The 17,903-nt window shown below is 72.8% G+C and overlaps 4 protein-coding genes and 2 non-coding genes across 12 annotated transcripts; 5 read left to right on the top strand and 1 right to left on the bottom strand.

Moving 5' to 3' along the window:
* Positions 1-110: 110 nt before the first annotated feature.
* SLC17A7 (solute carrier family 17 member 7) lies at positions 111-4,861 on the top strand. The gene is made up of 12 exons (XM_087772969.1): positions 111-222; positions 887-1,124; positions 1,290-1,408; positions 1,786-1,900; positions 2,062-2,149; positions 2,398-2,484; positions 2,560-2,699; positions 3,053-3,199; positions 3,288-3,420; positions 3,768-3,878; positions 3,954-4,081; positions 4,574-4,861. The coding sequence occupies exons 1-12, from the start codon at positions 161-163 to the stop codon at positions 4,859-4,861; spliced, it is 1,656 nt and encodes a 551-aa protein (XP_087629095.1). The 5' UTR covers positions 111-160.
* A 937-nt stretch (positions 4,862-5,798) lies between these two features.
* RPL13A (ribosomal protein L13a) lies at positions 5,799-7,881 on the top strand. 2 transcript variants are annotated; one of them, XM_087772881.1, is made up of 8 exons: positions 5,799-5,883; positions 6,108-6,180; positions 6,662-6,727; positions 6,827-6,928; positions 7,010-7,095; positions 7,288-7,347; positions 7,439-7,561; positions 7,775-7,881. In XM_087772881.1, exons 1-8 carry the CDS (start codon positions 5,869-5,871, stop codon positions 7,859-7,861), a joined length of 612 nt encoding a protein of 203 aa, XP_087629007.1. In that variant the 5' UTR covers positions 5,799-5,868; the 3' UTR covers positions 7,862-7,881. The 2 variants fall into 2 exon arrangements, with proteins under 2 accessions (XP_087629007.1, XP_087629008.1); XM_087772882.1 differs by lacking the exon at positions 6,108-6,180 and having other exon boundaries at positions 5,814-5,883.
* Positions 6,251-6,330, top strand: LOC148053760 (small nucleolar RNA Z195/SNORD33/SNORD32 family). Its single transcript, XR_015707941.1, has one exon. It is a non-coding gene; the product is annotated as a small nucleolar RNA Z195/SNORD33/SNORD32 family (small nucleolar RNA).
* LOC148053759 (small nucleolar RNA SNORD34) lies at positions 7,145-7,215 on the top strand. The gene has a single exon (XR_015707939.1). It is a non-coding gene; the product is annotated as a small nucleolar RNA SNORD34 (small nucleolar RNA).
* A 25-nt stretch (positions 7,882-7,906) lies between the features above and the next one.
* DHDH (dihydrodiol dehydrogenase) lies at positions 7,907-11,422 on the bottom strand. 5 transcript variants are annotated; one of them, XM_087772865.1, is made up of 7 exons: positions 11,150-11,422; positions 10,688-10,799; positions 10,380-10,543; positions 9,437-9,686; positions 8,706-8,830; positions 8,250-8,400; positions 7,907-8,162 (listed from the first exon to the last, which is right to left on the bottom strand). In XM_087772865.1, exons 1-7 carry the CDS (start codon positions 11,312-11,314, stop codon positions 8,029-8,031), a joined length of 1,101 nt encoding a protein of 366 aa, XP_087628991.1. In that variant the 5' UTR covers positions 11,315-11,422; the 3' UTR covers positions 7,907-8,028. The 5 variants fall into 5 exon arrangements, with proteins under 5 accessions (XP_087628991.1, XP_087628988.1, XP_087628990.1 ...); XM_087772862.1 differs by having other exon boundaries at positions 9,437-10,543; XM_087772864.1 differs by having other exon boundaries at positions 7,907-8,400.
* A 572-nt stretch (positions 11,423-11,994) lies between these two features.
* LOC148053756 (branched-chain-amino-acid aminotransferase, cytosolic-like) lies at positions 11,995-17,899 on the top strand. 2 transcript variants are annotated; one of them, XM_087772866.1, is made up of 11 exons: positions 11,995-12,097; positions 14,160-14,210; positions 14,305-14,505; positions 14,776-14,886; positions 14,984-15,103; positions 15,573-15,737; positions 16,454-16,595; positions 16,669-16,754; positions 17,169-17,309; positions 17,557-17,631; positions 17,730-17,899. In XM_087772866.1, exons 1-11 carry the CDS (start codon positions 12,056-12,058, stop codon positions 17,766-17,768), a joined length of 1,173 nt encoding a protein of 390 aa, XP_087628992.1. In that variant the 5' UTR covers positions 11,995-12,055; the 3' UTR covers positions 17,769-17,899. The 2 variants fall into 2 exon arrangements, with proteins under 2 accessions (XP_087628992.1, XP_087628993.1); XM_087772867.1 differs by lacking the exon at positions 15,573-15,737 and having other exon boundaries at positions 16,453-16,595; positions 16,669-16,750.
* The last annotated feature ends 4 nt before the right edge of the window (positions 17,900-17,903 follow it).

The raw sequence follows: 17,903 nt of genomic DNA, 5'->3' as shown, positions 1-17,903 counted from the left end.
GGGGCCGGGGGGGCTCCCAGAGGACCCAGGCGTCCGGGAGGAGACGAGAGGACCCAGGCGTGCGGGAGGAGAGGAGCCAGCCCAGGTGTTGGGGGGCGGGGGGGGACCCAGCCGTCTGGGGGGCCCCAGGCGTCGGCGGACCATGGTGCCCTGAGCTGCCATGCAGTTCAACAGGGAGGCGTTCAGGCGGCAGGTGGGGGCCGGGCTGGGCCGCCTGCACCGGTGAGCGGGGACCCGGGGGGGCCTGAGGGACCCAGGCGTCGGGGTGGGGGGCTGGTTCCCGGGCCCCTCGTGCTGCCCCGCGCACCCCGGGGGGGGTCCTGCCCCTTGCACGCACGTGTGTGAGCAGCTCCGATGCCACTGACGCCCCCCCGGCTGCCCCTAATCCCCCCCCAGTTTATGTAAGTGCGAGTGTGCCAGAGCCAGGGCGCGCGCGTGGGGTGGGAGGGGGCTGGGGGACTTGTACACGCGTGTGCCCGCGTGTGTCCCCCCCAGCCTGCGTGTAGCTGTCACACGCACGTGTGTCCTCATCCCCCCGCCCCCGGGGGCTCAGACGAGGGATTTAGACCTGCAGTAATCTGCTGCTGCCGCGCCGGGGGGGCAGGGGGGACCTGGGGACACAGAGGGGGGGATGTGGGGGGGACACCGGAGGGGAGGTGGGACACGGGGGATGAGGGGACACGGGGGGGCTCCAGGATGAGGGGGACTGGGGGGCACGGGGGCCATGGGAACACAGGGACTCCAGGGATGTGGAGGGATGGGGTCCAGGGGGCTAGGGGCAGCCCCAGGACATGGGGGGGCCCAGTGGGCTGTGGCGTCTCCAGGCCGTGGGGTGACCGGAGCCACCTTCTGTGTCCCCATCACCCCGGGCCCCCCGTCCCTGCAGGGCCTTGGAGCGGCGGCAGGAGGATGCGGAAGGGCTGGAGCTGGGCCCTGGGGGGGTCTCCGGGGGGGGGTCGGGGGGGGGCCCCCCACACCCCCCAGTGCTGGACTGCACGTGCTGTGGCCTCCCCCGGCGCTACAGCATCGCCATCCTCTGCGCCATCGGCTTCTGCATCAGCTTCGGCATCCGCTGCAACCTGGGGGTGGCCGTCGTCAGCATGGTCAACGGGGTGCACGGGCAGGTAGGGGGGGCAACGGGGGGCACGGGCAGGTGGGGGGGCTGGGGGGCAACAGGGGGCATGGGCAGGTGCAGGGGGGCTGGGGAAGTTGGGGGGCCATGGTCAGGAGGGAGCAGGTTTGGGGGTCCCAGCTGTGGTGACCCCCCTGTCCCGTGTTCCCCCCCCCAGCACGCCCAGTTCAACTGGGACCCTGAGACGGTGGGGATGATCCACGGCTCCTTCTTCTGGGGGTACATCGTCACCCAGATCCCCGGGGGCTTCATCGCCCAGAAGTTTGCGGCCAACAGGTGGGGGGGGCAGGGGGGTGGGGGGGACACAGAGGGACCCATTGCACACACCCCCTCTTGCACATGGACCTATTGCACGTCCCCCCCCATTGCACGAGGTTCCCTCGCATGTCCCTCCCCGTTACATGTCCTTCCCTTGCACGTGGACCCATTGCATGTCCCCCCCCATTGCACGTCCCTCCCTTGCATGAGGCCCCTTTGCACATGGACCCATTGCACGAGGCCCCCTCACACGTCCCCCCTCTTTGCACAAGGCCCCCTTGCACGCCCCCCCCATTGCACGTCCCTCCCTTGCACATCCCCCTTTTACACGTGGACCCATCGCACACACCCCCCATTGCACGAGGCCTCCTCGCACGTCCCCCTCGCCCCTGCAGGGTCTTCGGCCTCGCCATCGTCTCCACGTCGCTCCTCAACATGCTGATCCCGGCGGCCGCCCGCACCCACGTGGGCTGCGTCATCGCTGTCCGTGTGCTGCAGGGGCTGGTAGAGGTGAGGGCGGGGCTGCTGCGGCGCTCCCCGTTGGCTGCTGAGGCTGTGAGGGGCAGGGCTGAGAGGGTGGGTGGCCGCTCTCCATTGGCTGCTGAGGCTGGGTGGGAGAGGGGTGGTGGGTGAGGGCGGGGCTGGGCATGACCCCGCCCTGCCCCACCCAGGGCGTGACCTACCCGGCGTGTCACGGGATCTGGAGCAAGTGGGCCCCGCCCCTGGAGAGGAGCCGCCTGGCGACCACGGCCTTCTGCGGTAGGGCCGGACGGGGGGGTCCCCGTGGGATGCGGGGGGTCCCCGTGGGATGGGGGGGGGGGTCCCGTGGGATGGATGGGGGGTCCCCGTGGGATGCGGGGGTCCTCGTGGGATGGGGGGGTCCCCATGGGATGGATGGGGGGGTCCCCGTGGGACGGGGGGGGACCCCGACACTCATGTCCCTGGGGGGCCGTGGGGCTGGTGGGGAGGGACCGTCCCCCCCCCGGATGCCTGGGTCCCCGGTGCAGGCTCCTACGCAGGGGCGGTGGTGGCGATGCCCCTGGCCGGCGTCCTGGTGCAGTACACGGGCTGGAGCTCCGTCTTCTACGTCTATGGTGAGACCCCCCTGCCCCTCCCCCAGACCCTCCGGGGCCCCGCCCCGGCCCCGCCCTGACCCCGCCCACCCCCAGGCAGCTTCGGGGTCTGCTGGTACCTCTTCTGGGTGCTGGTGTCCTACGAGAGCCCGGCCCAGCACCCCACCATCTCCCCCGAGGAGCGCAAGTACATCGAGGAGAGCATCGGGGAGAGCGTCGGCAGCAACCCCCTGCTGGTGGGCGGGGTCAGGGGTCGGGGGTCAGGGGTCGGGGGTCAGGACCCTGCAGGGTCCCAGCGGTGGGGGGTGGGTTGCAGGCACCAGCGTCAGGAGTCGTGTTAGGGGCTTTAGGTCGCAGGCAGTGGGGTCAGGGGTCAGAGGTCAGAGCAGAGTCCCATGGGGTCAGGGTGCTGCAGGGCACTGGGAGCTGGGTCAGGGGTGGGGTCAGGTCAGGGGTCAGGGTCAGAGGGTGGGTGCAGGGTCAGGGCCAGGCATTGGGTCCCCGGCAGTGGGGTGAGGGGGTCAGGGGTCACCGGCAGTGGGGTCGGGGGTCAGGGGTCGGGAGGTCGCTGGCAGCCGTGCCCCCACAGCTGGCCACACCATGGCGGCAGTTCTTCACCTCGATGCCCGTCTACGCCATCATCGTCGCCAACTTCTGCCGCAGCTGGACCTTCTACCTGCTGCTGATCAGCCAGCCCGCCTACTTCGAGGAGGTCTTCGGCTTCGAGATCAGCAAGGTGGGACCCCGACCCCGCCCCAGGGGGGACCCTGGCGTTCGGGGGGGACCCCGGGGTTCCGGGCGCCCCATGGCTGACGGCCCCGCAGGTGGGGCTGCTCTCGGCCCTGCCCCACCTGGTGATGACGATCGTCGTCCCCATCGGGGGCCAAATCGCCGATTTCCTGCGCTCCCGGGGGCTGATGTCGACCACCAACGTTCGCAAGATGATGAACTGCGGCGGTGAGGGAGGAAAATGGGGGGAACATGGGGGGAAGTGGAGCGGGGGACATGGGGGGACAAGGGGGCATACAGGGGGATGTGGCGGGGAATGGGAGGGGACATGGAGAGGATTGCCAGGGGGAACGTGGGGGAGGATGGGGATACATTGGGGGTGACATGGAGGGGGACGAGGGGGAACATGGGGGGCTGGGGGGCTGGGACATGGGGGGCCGGGGGGCTGGGGCACAGGGGTCCTGGGGAGGCTGTGGAGAAACCAGGGGACAACCAGGGGGTGTTGGGGGTCCCTGGGGGCAGATGTGGGGGTCTGGGGCATCCCTGGCCGTGGGTGACCACCCCTGGCCCCCCAGGTTTCGGCATGGAGGCGACGCTGCTGCTGGTGGTGGGGTACTCGCGGTCCCGCGCCGTCGCCATCTCCTTCCTCGTCCTGGCTGTTGGCTTCAGTGGCTTCGCCATCTCCGGTGGGGACACGGATGTGGGGATGGGGGGGACATGGGGGGGGACACGCATGTGGGTGACCTCCCTGCCCCCCCCAGGGTTCAACGTCAACCACCTGGACATCGCCCCCCGCTACGCCAGCGTGCTGATGGGGCTCTCCAACGGGGTGGGGACGCTCTCGGGGATGGTCTGTCCCCTCATCGTGGGGGCCCTCACCCGACACAAGGTGGGGGGGGGGGAGCAGGGCTGGGGGACTCGGGGGGGGATAAGGGGCGCTAGCACCCGGGAGGGAGATAGGCACTTATGGGGTAATGGGGAACCTGGGGGGCAACGGGGACTGAGGGGGGCACTAGGACTCGGAAGGTGTAATGGTATATGGTAATGGCGGTAATGGTAATGGGGGTGTATGGTGGGGCACTAGGAGCTTTGGGGAGGCACTAGGACCCGGGGGAGGCAGTGGAAACCCTGGTGGGGGCACTAAGACCGGGGGGGGGGGCAGTGGGGACTAGGGGGGGGCACGGGAACACGCGGTTTGGGGGGCACTAGGACCCGGAGACTCACTGCCACCCCTGGCCTCGCCCCCCTGCCTCGGCCCCGCCGCTGCCCTGGCCCCGCCCTCCCCTCCCTGACCACGCCCTCCTCCCGCCCCGTCCCGCCCCCTCCCCCCGCGGTCCCGCCTCCGCGGCTCGCCGATTGGCCGGCGGCGGCGGATTGGCAGACGCGGGAGGAGTGGCAGTGGGTCTTCCTGATCGCGGCGCTGGTGCACTACGGCGGCGTGGCCTTCTACGGCGCCTTCGCCTCGGGGGAGCCGCAGCGGTGGGCGGAGCCGCCGCGCGAGGAGGCGGAGCCGCTGGCGCCCAGGGGCGGGGACAGCGAGGAGGAGGAGGAGGGGGAGGGGGAGGAGGAAGGGGGCGGCGGGGGGGGACCCCCCGGCGGGCCCCCCCCGGGCTACGGGGCCACCGGCACCACCCCGGCCCCCGGCCCCCGCGGGGAGACCCACGGATGAGCCCCCGCTGCCGCCGGGACCCCCCCCCGGGGCCGCCGGGGACTCCCCGAGCCCCCCGGGACCACCAAAGCCCCCCAGGGCGCCCCCGGGACCACCAAAGCCCCCCCAGGGACCACCGGGGAGCCCCCCCAGGGCCTCCCCCGGGACCACCAGGCCCTCCCGGGACTACCGGGGACCCCTCAAGCCCTCCCGGGACCACCAAAGCCCCCCCACGGCCTCCCCCGGGACCACCGGGGACCCCTCAAGCCCTCGCAGGACCACCAAAGCCCCCCCCCGGGCCCCCCAGCCCCATCAGAGCCACCCCCTGGCTGGGATCGTGGCCCCCCCCGCCCGTTCAGAGCCCCCCCCTCCCGGTGCCCCAGGACCCCCCAAGGCCGGCCCCCCCCCGCTGTACATATATAAATACAGGGGGGGCTGCGGCCCCTGGATCGGCCCCCGCGTCTGTGTCAAGTGGGAGGCTGGGCTGCTGGGGGTATGGGGGGTCCTGGGGGGCACTGGGAGGCACTGGAGGGCACTGGGGGATGTACTAGGGACACGGGGGGTGAGTGGGAGGCGCTGGGGGGGATCCTGGGGCTGCTGGGAGATACTGGGGGTCACTGGGAAATACTGGGGGGTACTGGGGGATGTACTGGGAGATACTGGGGACATAGAGGGTGAGTGGGGGGCACTGGGGGGGGTCCTCAGGGCACTGGGAGATACTGGGGGCACTAGGCGATGTATTGGGAGATACTGGGGACACGTGGGGGGCGCTGGGGGCACTGGAGGATACTGGGAGAACTGGGGTCCCCGCGGACTTTAGGACCCCGCGGGGTGCGGAGGGCCCAGGCCACGCCCCCTCATTTCCATAACGCCGTAACGCTCCGCCCGCCATGGCACCTCCCAGCGCAGCGTCGCTCCCGCCTGCCGCCCGCGCGTGACGTCACTTCCGCCCCTGCGCCGGACCCGCCGGAAGGGGTGACCCCGCGGCGCGCGGGGGGCGGGGCCTCTTTCCCGAGCGGGCGGCGGCGATGGCGGAGCCGCGGGTACGCGCCGGGGCCTGGGGAGGCCCGGGGGGGGCCCGGGGGCGGCCGGCGGCTCCGGGGAGGGGGCGGCGGGCGCTCCCGGCGGCGGGGGGCGGCGCGGGGCGCCCCGGGGGAGCTGGAGGGGCTGCGGGAGCCGGCGGGAGCGCGTCCACGTGGGTTCTCCGAGGGGGCCTGGGGGCCTCCGGGCCCCGCCGGTGACCCCCCCGCCGCTCCCGCTGCCGCAGGTTCTGGTGATTGACGGCCGCGGGCACCTCCTGGGCCGGCTGGCGGCCATCGTGGCCAAGCAGGTGCTGCTGGGTGAGTGCGGGACCCCCCGGGGCCTGCGGGACCCCCCGCCCCCCGGGACACCGGGACCCTCCGGGCCCCCCGGCGCGGTGATGAAGCCTCTTCGGCTGTCGAGTCTCACGACCGTGAGAGCCGCCTCCATGCACTACCAGCTGAGCGCCGGGGGCCGCGGCCGGGTGGGGGCGAAGGCGCGTGGGCCCGGCCGCTGCCGCCCCCGAGCCGCGGCCGTGTGTCCCCGTGTCTGTCCCCCCGTGTCCGTGTGTGTCCCCCCCATGTCCGTCCCCCCCCGTGTCCGTGTGTGTCCCGCTTATCCCCCCCTCACGTCCGTGTTCACCCCCCCGTGTCCGTGTGTCCCGCTCCCCCGCCGTGTGCGCCTTCACCCCCCCGTGTCCGTGTGTCCCCCCGCGTCCACCCCGTGTCCGTGTGTGTGTCCCCGTGCGCGCCTTCACCCCCCGCCCCGTGTCCGTGTTCACCCCCGTGTCCCTGTCCTTAGGCCGGCGCGTGGTCGTGGTGCGCTGCGAGGGCATCAACATCTCCGGCAACTTCTACCGAAACAAACGTGAGTGAGGGGGGGTGGGGGGGTTACCGGGGGGGTAACGGGAGCCCCGGGCGCCGGGGTCCCCCCGCTTTGGGGGGGGGTAACGCTTCTCCCCCCCAGTGAAGTTCCTGGCGTTCCTGCGGAAGCGGATGAACACCAACCCCTCCCGGGGGCCCTACCACTTCCGCGCCCCCAGCCGCATCTTCTGGCGGACGGTGAGAGGTGAGTTGGGGGGGCCGGGGACCCCCGCCCCAATCCCGGGGTGCCCCCCCGAGCCCCCTGACCCCCCCTGCCCCCTCCCAGGGATGCTGCCCCACAAGACAAAGCGTGGGCAGGCGGCGCTGGAGAGGCTGAAGGTGTTCGATGGCATCCCCCCGCCCTACGACAAGGTGAGGGCCCCCCAGGACCCCCCCCAGGACCCCCCCAGATCGGCCCCCCCCGTGTCGATGATGCGTTTTTACCTACATTGTTCGATGGTCCTTGAGAGAAACTTCCACACTGAGACACGGGGGACCCCAAATCCCCCCTTGTCCCCCCCCGCCCCCCAAATTCCCCCCCTCCTGACGCTCTCCCGCCCACAGCGCAAGCGCATGGTGGTCCCGGCTGCTCTCAAGATCATCCGGCTGAAGCCCACCCGCAAGGTAAGGTGGGGGGAGTCCGGGGGGGCTTCCCCAGCACCGGGGTCCCCTCCCGGGTATCGGGGCTCCCCCCTGACCCCCCGCGCCCCCCCAGTTCGCTTTCCTGGGCCGGCTGGCGCACGAGGTGGGCTGGAAGTACCAGGCGGTGACGGCGGCGCTGGAGGAGAAGCGGAAGGAGAAAGCGAAGCTGCGCTACAACAAGAAGAAAAAGCTGATGGTGAGGGGGGGGATCCCCAAAAATGGGGGAGACCCCAGGAATTGGGGGGGAGGGGGCTTGAAACCGCCACTTGTGGGGGCACCCTGGAATCAGGGACCTCAGTGCCGCCCTGAGGGGGGGTCCCCCATTCCGGGGGCGTTGGGGGGTGCCCCGTCTGCGCATCCCTCCCTGGGGGCGCTGGGCCCCCCCTTAACGCCCCCTCCTCCCTCCCAGAGCCTGCGGCGCCGGGCCGAGCGCAACGTGGAGCAGAAGACGGCGCCGTTCACGGCCGTGCTGCGCCAGCACGGGCTGCTGCTCTGAATAAAGGGGCCCGGCGATTCCCCCGGTGGCTGCTCTGTGCTGGGGGGGACTGGTCTGTACTGGGGGGCACTGGCGTGAGCTTGGGGGGGCAAGGAAAGCAGAGGCTTGGGTTTAGCTTGCTCTTTATTGTGTTTTGAGGTGTGGGGCTCACGCCGTGGGGCAGGGGCTCACTCCGTGGGGCAGGGGGCTGCCAGTGCCCCCCCCTCCGGCCCCGCGGCCCCCACTTGCCGCCGCGCCTCGTCCAGCAGCCGGGCGATGAGCTCGCTCTCGGCCAGCGGCATCACGGGGCTCTCGGTCAGGCCTGGGGGGCGGAAGAGGGGGCGTTGGGGGGGGGCCCAGGCGTCCGGGACCCCCTGCCACCCCCCTCGGGGGCCGGGCCCCCCCTCACCCTGCAGCAGGCACTCGCGGACGTGCTGGGCCTCATAGCGCAGGCCGGTGCCGTGGGGGAAGTTGAGGGGCTGGGACGGGGGGGGCAGGGGGAAGAGCTCCCGCCGCCCCCCCACCACCAGCTCCGTCGGGCAGTTCATGTGGCTGGGGAACTGGGGAGGGGGTGCACGTCAGGGACCGGAGGGGCACAGGGTCGCCCCCCTGCAGCCCCCAAGTGGGGGATCCCCCCCACGTGCCCCCAAGTCGGGGCTCCAGGTGCCTGGGACCCCCCCATCGGGGGTGCTTAGCCCTGGGGGGCCTGGGGGTCTCAGCCCTGCCCCCCCAACCGTGGTGCCCCCCCCTCCCCAGAGGGACCTGAGGTTCTGGGGCCCCCCCATGGTGCCCCCCCCCAGGGGACGCAGGTTTTTGAGCCCCATCCCCCCCCAGCCATGGGGCCCCCCAGGGCCCCCGCTCCCACCTCGGCCCAGCCGCAGGTGCCCCCCAGGGCAGCCCCCCCCGGCAGCTCGGCCCCCATGGAGCAGGTCAGCACAGCCTGGCGGTTCCCCTCGTACTCCAGCGTCATCGTCACCGTCTCGTCCACCCCTGCGCCCGCAGCCGTGGGGCACCGGGACCCCCAGAGACCCCCAGCTCTCCCCAGCTGCCCCAAACCCCCTCCGGCACCCAGCAGCCCCCCCAGCCTCCTTCTTGCCCCCCACAGCCTCCCAGTGTCCTCCAGTGCCCCCCTCCCCTTTCCTCCCACCTCATTGCCCCCCATCCCAGTGCCCCCCAGCCCCTTGCCCCCTCCCAGCCCCCCTTGCCCCCCAGCCCAGTGCCCCCCAGCCCCTTGGCCCCCCTTGCCCCCATCCCAGTGTCCCCCAGTGCCCCCCAGCCGCTTCCCCCCAATCCCAGTGTCCCCCAGTGACCCCCCAGCCCCTTCCCCCCAATCCCAGTGTCCCCCAGTGCACCCATCTCCCCCTTTCCCCCCATCCCAGTGTCTTCCAGTGCCCCCTCATCCCCTTGCCCCCCAGCGCCCCCAGCCCCTTCCCCCCAATCCCAGTGTCCCCCAGTGCCCCTGTCTCCCCCTTGCCTCCCCTTGCCCCCCATCCCAGTGTCCCCCAGTGCCCCCCCCAGCCCCTTGCCCCCATCCCAGTGCCCCCCAGCCCCTTGCCTCCCCCGATGCCCCCCATCCCAGTGCCCCCCAGCCCTTACCGGAGGGGTGGAGGCAGCCGCGGGCGCTGAGGCTGCGGGGGGCCCCCCCCAGCAGGGCGGTGGCCATCTGCAGCCCGTAGCCCCCCAGGTCGAGCAGGGCCCCCCCGGCCAGGCCGGGCTCCCGCAGCCGCTCCACGTCCCCCAGGGCGAAGGCCAGGGCCCCCCGCAGCAGCCGGGGCTCCCCCAGGGCCCCCCCGGCCACCAGCGCCCGCAGCCGCTGCCAGGCCGGGAAGAAGCGGGTCCAGAAGCCCTGGGGGGAGCGGGGCCGTCGGGGGGGCACTGGGGGGACTGGGGGTACAGGGAATGGGGCAGCTGGAAGCACTGGGAGTGGGGGAACTGGGGGTACTGGGAATGGAGGGACTGGGGCAGCGGGAAGCACTGGGACTGGGGGCACTGAGAATGGAACTGGGAATGGGGCAGCTGGAAGCACTGGGAATGGGGGCACTGAGAATGGAACTGGGAATGAGGCAGCTGGAAGCACTGGGAATGGGAGTACTGGGAATGGGGGGAGCGGGGGCACTGGGAATGAGGGAACTGGGGGTACTGGGAATGGGAGTGGGCCACTGGGAATGGAACTGGGAATGGGGGGAGTGGGGGCACTGGGAATGAGGGAACTGGGGGTACTGGGAATGGAACTGGGAGTGGGGGCACTGGGAATGGGGGGGACTGGGAATGGAACTGGGAATGGGGCAGCTGGAAGTACTGGGAATGGAACTGGGAATGAGGGGACTGGGGGTACTGGGAATGGGAGTGGGCCACTGGGAATGGAACTGGGAATGGGGGGAGTGGGGGCACTGGGAATGAGAGGTAGCGGAGCAGAGGGACTGGGAATGGGGTGACGGGGCACTGGGAGCACTGGGAATGGGGGCCTCGGGGGCACTGGGAGCGGCACGGGGGTTACTGGGAACAGGGTGGGGGTTACTGGGAGCACTGGGGACCCCACCTCCATCAGGAAGACCCCCTGGGCGCGGGCGGCCTCCACGAGCTCCCGGACCTGGTGGGCGCCGACGGCCATCGGCTTCTCCATCAGCACGGCCTTGCCGGCCGCCAGGAAGAGGCGCCCGGCCGGGAGGTGCTGGGGGTTCACCGTGCCCACGTACACCACGGCTGGGGGAGGGGCCCGGCGGCCGGGTCAGCCCCTCCCCCACCCCGGGGTGTCCCTGGGGTCCAGGGCAGCCCCTCCCCCCAGCCCAAGGGACCCCGGGGTCCCAGCCAGCCCCTCCCCCCCCCAGGGGACCCCGGGGGCCTCACCCACGTCGGGGTCCTCCGCCAGCTCCCGGTAGGAGCCGTAGGCCCGGGGCAGCCCATGGCGCCGCGCGAAGGCTTGGGCACGGGACAGGTCCCGGGCGGCCACCGCCACCGCCTGGGGGGAGGGGGAGGGATGGGGAGGGGGTCGGGGGGGCCCCAGCGTCCGGGAGCCCCTCCCCCACACAAGGGGACCCCGGCTTCCAGGAGCCCCCACCCCCCCCCCCAGGGTACCCAGGTGTCCAAGAGGCCACTCCCCCCCCCCAGGGGACCCCTGCCCCTCCCCCGCAGGCAACCCCCCGCCCCCCCCCAGAGGATCCCCTCCCCCCCGGGGACTCCCTGCCCCTCCCCCCAGAGGATCCCCTTCCCCCCAGGGTACCCAGGTGTCCAAGAGCCCCCTCCTCCCCCAGGATCCCCTCCCCCAGGGCCCCCGCCCCTCCCCTCCCCCCCAGGATCCCCTCCCCCCACCAGGTGCTCCTCGCGGGGGAGGGTCTTCAGGGCCACCACGAAGTCGTGGCTGATGTGCCCGGCCGAGCAGATGCCCCAGCGGGTGGGGCCGGGGGGGGGGGTCCCGGTGTCCGCCCCGGGGGGGGTCGCGGCGGCCTGGCCCTGGCGCGGCGGCGGCGGCTGCATGTCTGCGCCCGCCCGGGCGCGGCGCCGGGGGTGATGGGGCCCCGCCCGCCCCACCCCCACCCCTGGGCGGCCCCCTCCCACGCGGGGGCGCTGCGGGTGGGGCGCAGGGCGGAGGTCGGGTGGGGTCAGAGGTCAAAGGGCGGGGGGGGCGGCGGCGCCCGGCAGAGCGAGGGGCTGCCCGCGAAGGCTGGGGGGGGGGAACCTGACCTCTGACCCCTGGCCTGCGCCCGCGCCTGACCCCAGACCCCGCTCCTGACCCCGCGACCCCTGTGCTCGCGGCGGGGGCGGGGCCACACCCAGGGATGCGATGGGGAGGGAGGGGCCCCTCCCACGCACGTGCCAGGCCCCGCTCCGCTGCCGGCCGTTCTGGGCGGGGCCACGGGGGGCGGGGACGGCGCGCGAATGGGCGGGGAGGGGGCGTGGCTACCGGGAAAGGCGGGAAAGCGGCTTTTATTGACGTGACGGGAAAGGAGGGCGATGACGCCGGGGGGCGGGACCGCGCGTCACTCGGCCTCGAGGACTTTTTTTGTTTTTTTCCGCCTCGCTCCGCCCCCTCCCGCCGCGGGGGCGTGGCCTCAGGGGGAGGGCCGGCGGCGGCGCTCGTGATTGGCCGCGGAGGCGCCGCGGGGGGCGTGCCGAGCGGCGGGCCACAGGGCGGCTGCCATTGGCCAGCGGCGGGGGCGGGGCGGGACGGCGCGCTCCTATTGGCCGGGCGCTGCGGCGGGGCGGGGCGGCGGAGCTATGGCGGCGGCGCTGAGGTCCCGGTGCCGGAGCGGCGGAGCGGTGAGTGCGGGGCGCTTCCGGGGCGGCGGGAACTGCTTCCGGGGCAACGACCCCCAGGGCTCCCCGCGTCCTCCCGGGCCCTACTGGTCCCCGTCCCAGTGCTCCCCCCGGTCCTCCCCAGGCCCTACTGGAGCCCCCCCCCGTCCTCCCAGTGCCTCCCCGGTCCTCCCAGTGCCCCCCCAGGTTCCACCGGAGCTTATCCCGGTCCTCCCAGTGCCCCCGAGGCCCTACTGGAGCCCCTCCCCCTCCCGTCCTCCTAGTGCCCTCCCGGTCCTCCCAGTGCCCCCCAGGCTCCACCGGAGCCCACCCTCGTCCTCCCAGTTCTCCCCAGGCACTACTCGAGCCCCCCCCCCCGTCCTCCCAGTGCCCTCCTGGTCCTCCCAGTGTCCCTGAGGTCCTGCTGGAGCCCTCCCAGTCCTTCGACTCCCCCCCCCAGACCCTACTGGAGCCCGTCCTGGTCCTCCCACTGCCCCCTAGGCCTTACTGGTGCTTATCCCAGTCCTCCTATTGCCCCCCCAGGTCCTTCCTGTGCCCCTGAGACCCTACTGGAGCCCGTCCCAGTGCCCCCCAGGTCCTCCCAGTGCCCCCCAGGCCCTACCAGAGCCCCTCCCAGTCCTCCCACTCCCCCCCAGGCCCTACTGGAGCCCCTCCCAGTCCTCCCACTCCCCCCCAGGCCCTACTGGAGCCCCTCCCAGTCCTCCCACTGCCCCCCCAGGTCCTCCCACTCCCCCCAGACCTACTGGAGCTCTCCCAGTCCTCCTACTGCCCCCCAGGCCTTACTGGTCCTTATTCCAGTCCTGCCATTGCCCCCCAGGTCCTCCCTGTGCCCCTGAGACCCTACTGAAGCCCCCCCTCCCCCCCCCATCCTCCCAGTGCCTCCTAGGCCCTATTGGAGCCCCTCCCAGTCCTCCCACTCCCCCCCAGGCCCTACTGGAGCCCCTCCCAGTCCTCCCACTCCCCCCAGGCCCTACTGGAGCCCCTCCCAGTCCTCCCACTCCCCCCAGGCCCTACTGGAGCCCCTCCCAGTCCTCCCACTCCCCCCCAGGCCCTACTGGAGCCCCTCCCAGTCCTCCCACTCCCCCCAGGCCCTACTGGAGCCCCTCCCAGTCCTCCCACTCCCCCCAGCCCTACTGGAGCCCCTCCCAGTCCTCCCACTGCCCCCCAGGTCCTCCCACTCCCCCCAGACCTACTGGAGCTCTCCCAGTCCTCCTACTGCCCCCCAGGCCTTACTGGTCCTTATTCCAGTCCTGCCGTTGCCCCCCAGGTTCTCCCTGTGCCCCTGAGACCCTACTGAAGCCCCCTCCCCCCCCATCCTCCCAGTGCCTCCTAGGCCCTATTGGAGCCCCTCCCAGTCTTCCCACTGCCCCCCAGGCACTACTGGAGCTTATCCCAGTCCTCCTACTGCCTCCCCAGGTCTTCCCAGTGCCCCTGAGGCCCTACCAGAGTCCCTCCCAGTCCTCCCACTGTCCCCCCAGGTCCTCCCAGTGCCCTCCAGGCTCTACTGGAGCCTACCCTGCTCCTTCCAGTCCTCCCCAGGCCCTACTGGAGCCCCCCCAGGCCCTACCGGAGCCCCTCCTGGTACTCCCAGTGCCCCCTAGGCCCTACTGGAGCACCCCCCAGTCCTCCCAGTGCCCTCCCAGTCCTCCCAGTGTCCCCTCCGATAGTCCCAGTGACCCCAGGCCCTACTGGAGCCTATCCCAGTCCTCCCAGTGCCTCCTCGCCGGTCCTTCCAGTTCCTCCCAGGCCCTACTGGAGCCCCTCCTGGTGCTCCCAGTGCCCCCCAGGTCCTCCCAATGACCTTCCCAGTCCTCCCAGTGCCCCTAGGCCCCCTTCTCTCTGCAGGCCCCGCAGGGGACCCAGGCGTCCAGGCGGCTGCCCTGCTCTGGCACCAATGGCGGCGGTGGGGGACGAAGTCCAGGGCAGGTGGGCGGGAACCACCCCAGCCCCTCCCCGCCCGCTCCCACCACACCCTCCCCCGTTACTGGTCCCAGACTGGCATGAACTGGGGGGGCAGGGAGGGCCCAGATGCCTGGGTCCCGCCTGAGCCCCCCTCGCCCCCCAGCTCTTGGTGACGCTGCTGGGACCCCGGCGAGGCTACAACCACGTCTTCAGGGTGAGACGGGCGCCGGGGCCTGCGGGGGTGGGGGCGCCCCGGACCCCCCCGGGTCCCCCCGAGCCCCCCTGAGCCCCCCCGCCGGGCTCCGCAGGCCTCGGAGCTGGAGGTGGAGCGGAGCCGCAGCCCCAAGGCGCGGCCGGAGCCCCAGGAGCTGCCCTTCGGCCGCGTCTTCACCGACCACATGCTGACCGTCGAGTGGAGCCAGGCCGCCGGCTGGGGGCCCCCCCGCATCCGCCCCTTCCAGGACCTGCGCCTGCACCCCGCCTCCTCCGCCCTGCACTATGCTGTCGAGGTCAGTGTGCCCCCCGACCCCCGTGACCTCTGACCCTCCCAGGTCCCCTCCCTGACCTCTGACCCCGTGGGATCTCTGACCTGCCTGTGACCCCATCTCATCTGCGACCTCTGACACCCACGTGACCTCTGACACCCCACGTCAGACCTCTCACCCCCGTGTCACCTCACTGACCTCTGACCTCCCTGTGACCTCTGCCCCCTGTGACCCCTCCCTGATTTCTGACCCCTCTGACCCCAATGACCTCTGACCCCCCTCCCTCCCCCGCAGCTCTTCGAGGGCATGAAGGCCTTTCGAGGCGCCGATGACAAAATCCGGCTTTTCCGCCCCGAACTGAACATGGAGCGAATGGAGCGCTCGGCCGCGAGGGTCTGCCTGCCCGTGAGTGGGGGCGGGGGGCCCGGACGCCCGGGTCCCCTGGGGGGTGGGGGTGACCCCCCATGTCCCCGGGGTGGGGGTGACCCCGCTGCGTCCGCAGGCCTTCGATGGGGGGGAGCTGCTGGAGTGCATCCGGGCGCTGGTGCGGCTGGAGCAGGAGTGGGTGCCCCGCTCCGACTGCGCCAGCCTCTACATCCGCCCCACCTTCATCGGCACCGAGGTGGGGGTCCGGGGGGTCCCTGGGGGACTTATGGGGGTCCTGGGAGGGTCTTGGGGGGTTCTGGGGGCCCTGGGGGGGACTGTGGGGGTGGATGGGGTCCTAGGGGTGTCCTTGGGGCGGCCCTGGGGGGGTTACAGGGGTCTCGGAGGGATCCCAGGGTCCTGGGGGTGCCTCCGGGGGGTTATAGGGTGGCCTGGGGGGTTCTGGGGGGCTCTGGGGGTTCCTGGGGGGGGGGGGTGGTGGTCTCTGTGGGATCACAGGGTCCTGGGGGTCCCTGGAGGGGTTATGAGGGGGGTTACAAGGGTCTCTCTGGGATCCCAGGGTCCTGGAGGGCGTTGTGAGGTCCTGGGGATCTCTGGGGGGGTCCCATGGGGTTGGGGGGCTCCTGGGGGGGCTCCGGGGTCTTTGGGGAGCCCCGGGGGGTGCTGGGGTTCCCGGGGGGGCTATGGGGTGCTGACCCCCACGTCAGCCCTCGCTGGGGGTGGCCCCCCCCGGGCGGGCGCTGCTCTTCGTCATCCTCTGCCCGGTGGGGCCCTACTTCCCCGGGGGCCACTTCAGCCCCGTGGGGCTCCTGGCCGACCCCTCCCAGGTCCGCGCCTGGCCCGGGGGCGCCGGCCACTGCAAGCTGGGGGGGGGGGTGGGGCCCGGCGGTGGGGGGGGGGGGCGGGGGGGCGGGGGGCGGCCAGGGGTTTGGGGGGGACCCGAGGGGCGGGGGGGCAGGTGACAGGGGAGGGGACCCCGGCATTGGCAGGGACCTGGGGGGACCCAGGCATTTGGGGAGGGGACAGCATGGGTGCCTGGGGGGATGCAGGTGCTTGGGGGGCCCTAGGCATTTGGGGGGGGGACCTGGGCACCTGGGGGGCCCTAGGTATTTGAGAGGGGGGACATGGGTTCTTGGGGGCACTAGGCATTTGGGGGGGGGGGACAGGTGCTTGGGGGGGACGCAGGTGCTTTGGGGAGCCTTAGGCATTTGAGGGGGGGGACCTGGGTGCCTGGGGGGCCCTGGGTGTTTGGGGGGACACCCAGGCGTTTGGGGGGGCATGGGTGCTAGGGGGATCTCGGTGCCGGGGGGGGGCCCTAGGTATTTGAGAGGGGGGACATGGGTTCTTGGGGGGACCCGGGTGTTTGGGGGGCCCTAGGCATTTCGGGGGGGACCTGGGTTCCTGGGGGGCCCCGTGTGTTTGGGGGGACATGGGTGCTGGGGGGATCTCAGTGCCTGGGGGGGCCCCTAGGCATTTCGGGGGGACCTGGGTTCGTGGGGGGCCCCGGGTGTTTGGGGGTCCCCAGGGGCGGGGGGAACCGCGGCGGGGGGGTGCGGGGTCCCAGCTGCCCGTGCCTCCCCCCCCCAGGAACTACGGCCCCACCATCGCGCTGCAGCGGGCGGCCCAGGCGCGGGGGTGCCAGCAGGTGCTGTGGCTGCACGGCCCCGAGCGGCTGCTGACCGAGGTCGGCACCATGAACCTCTTCGTCTTCTGGCACCGCGAGGACGGGGGTACGGGGGGGCACGGGGGGGGCACGGGGGGACGGAGGGGACGGGGCCACCCACCCCTCTGTCACCTCCCCAGAGCTGGAGCTGGTGACCCCCCCCCTGGACGGGCTGATCCTGCCCGGGGTGACGCGGCAGAGCCTGCTGGAGCTGGCGCGGGAGTGGGTACGGGGGGACGGGGGAGGGATGAGGGGGGGTACGGGGGGGACAGGGGGATATGGGGGGGTATGGGAGGACACGGGGGTATGAGAGGGGGGACACAGGGACAGGAGGGAGGGGGGACATGGGGGATACGGGGGTGGGACATGAGGAATGAGGGGGAGGGGAGGGTCTGGGGCGGGACATGGGGGGGGACATGAGGGGACACGGGAGGGGGACGTGGGGGGGACATAGTGGGGGATGAGGGGGGACACGGGGGAATGGGGAGGTGACACGGGGGGCTGCTGGGGGATTGGGGACAGGGAGATGGGGCACATACGGGGACACGGGGGGGGGGACATGGGGGGAGCTGGGGGTGGGGGGAGGGCCCACGGTGCCCAGCCCCCCCCGCCCGCTGATACCCACCTCCCACCCGCGCAGGGGGAGTTTGGGGTGCGCGAGGGACCCCTCCCCATGGAGGCCGTGCTGGGGGCGCTGGCCCGGGGCCGCCTGCGGGAGATGTTCGGGTCGGGGACGGCCTGCGTGGTCTGTCCCGTGGGGGGCATCCTCTACGGGGACAAGGGACGGGGGGCTGGGGGGGTACGGGGGGGGGCTGGGGAGGCCCGCCCCGTGTGGTGTGTCCCGTGGGGGGCATCCTCTACGGGGACAAGGTACGGGGGGCTGGGGGGGTACGGGGGGGCTGGGGACCCCCGCCCCGTGTGGTCTGTCCTGGGGGGGCATCTCCTAGGGGGAACAAGGCGGGGAGGGGGCTACAGGGCACCTGGGGGGGGGGGGGGGCGTTCCCCCCCATGACCCCCCCGCCCCCCAGTGGCACCCTGTCCCCACGATGGAGCACGGCCCCGAGCTGGCGCAACGATTCCTGCGGGTCCTGAACGACATCCAGGTGGGACGCGGGGCTGGGGGGTGTCCGGGGGGGCTGGGGGTCGGGGGGGGGGGGGGTTGTCTGGGGGTCAAACCCCCCTGACCCCCGCCCCCCCGCAGTACGGCCGCGTCCCCAGCGAGTGGGCCCAGCCCCTGTGACCCCGGAGCGGGGCCAAGCCCCACCGCAGCGCTGGACACTCGGGGGGCTCTGCCCCCCCCCCAAAACACCCCGGGGGGGGACAAATCCCCCCCAAAACACCAAATACTGGGGGGGGGCAGATACCTCCTCCTGCA

This window comes from Nipponia nippon, unplaced genomic scaffold (genome assembly GCF_047370975.1).
Source record: "Nipponia nippon isolate SJK-2023a ecotype South Korea unplaced genomic scaffold, ASM4737097v1 scaffold_38, whole genome shotgun sequence".
In the NCBI taxonomy this organism is placed as follows: Eukaryota; Metazoa; Chordata; class Aves; order Pelecaniformes; family Threskiornithidae; genus Nipponia; species Nipponia nippon.
The sequence above is the reverse complement of the archived record's forward strand: the minus strand, read 5'-3'. Positions and strand labels throughout refer to the sequence as shown.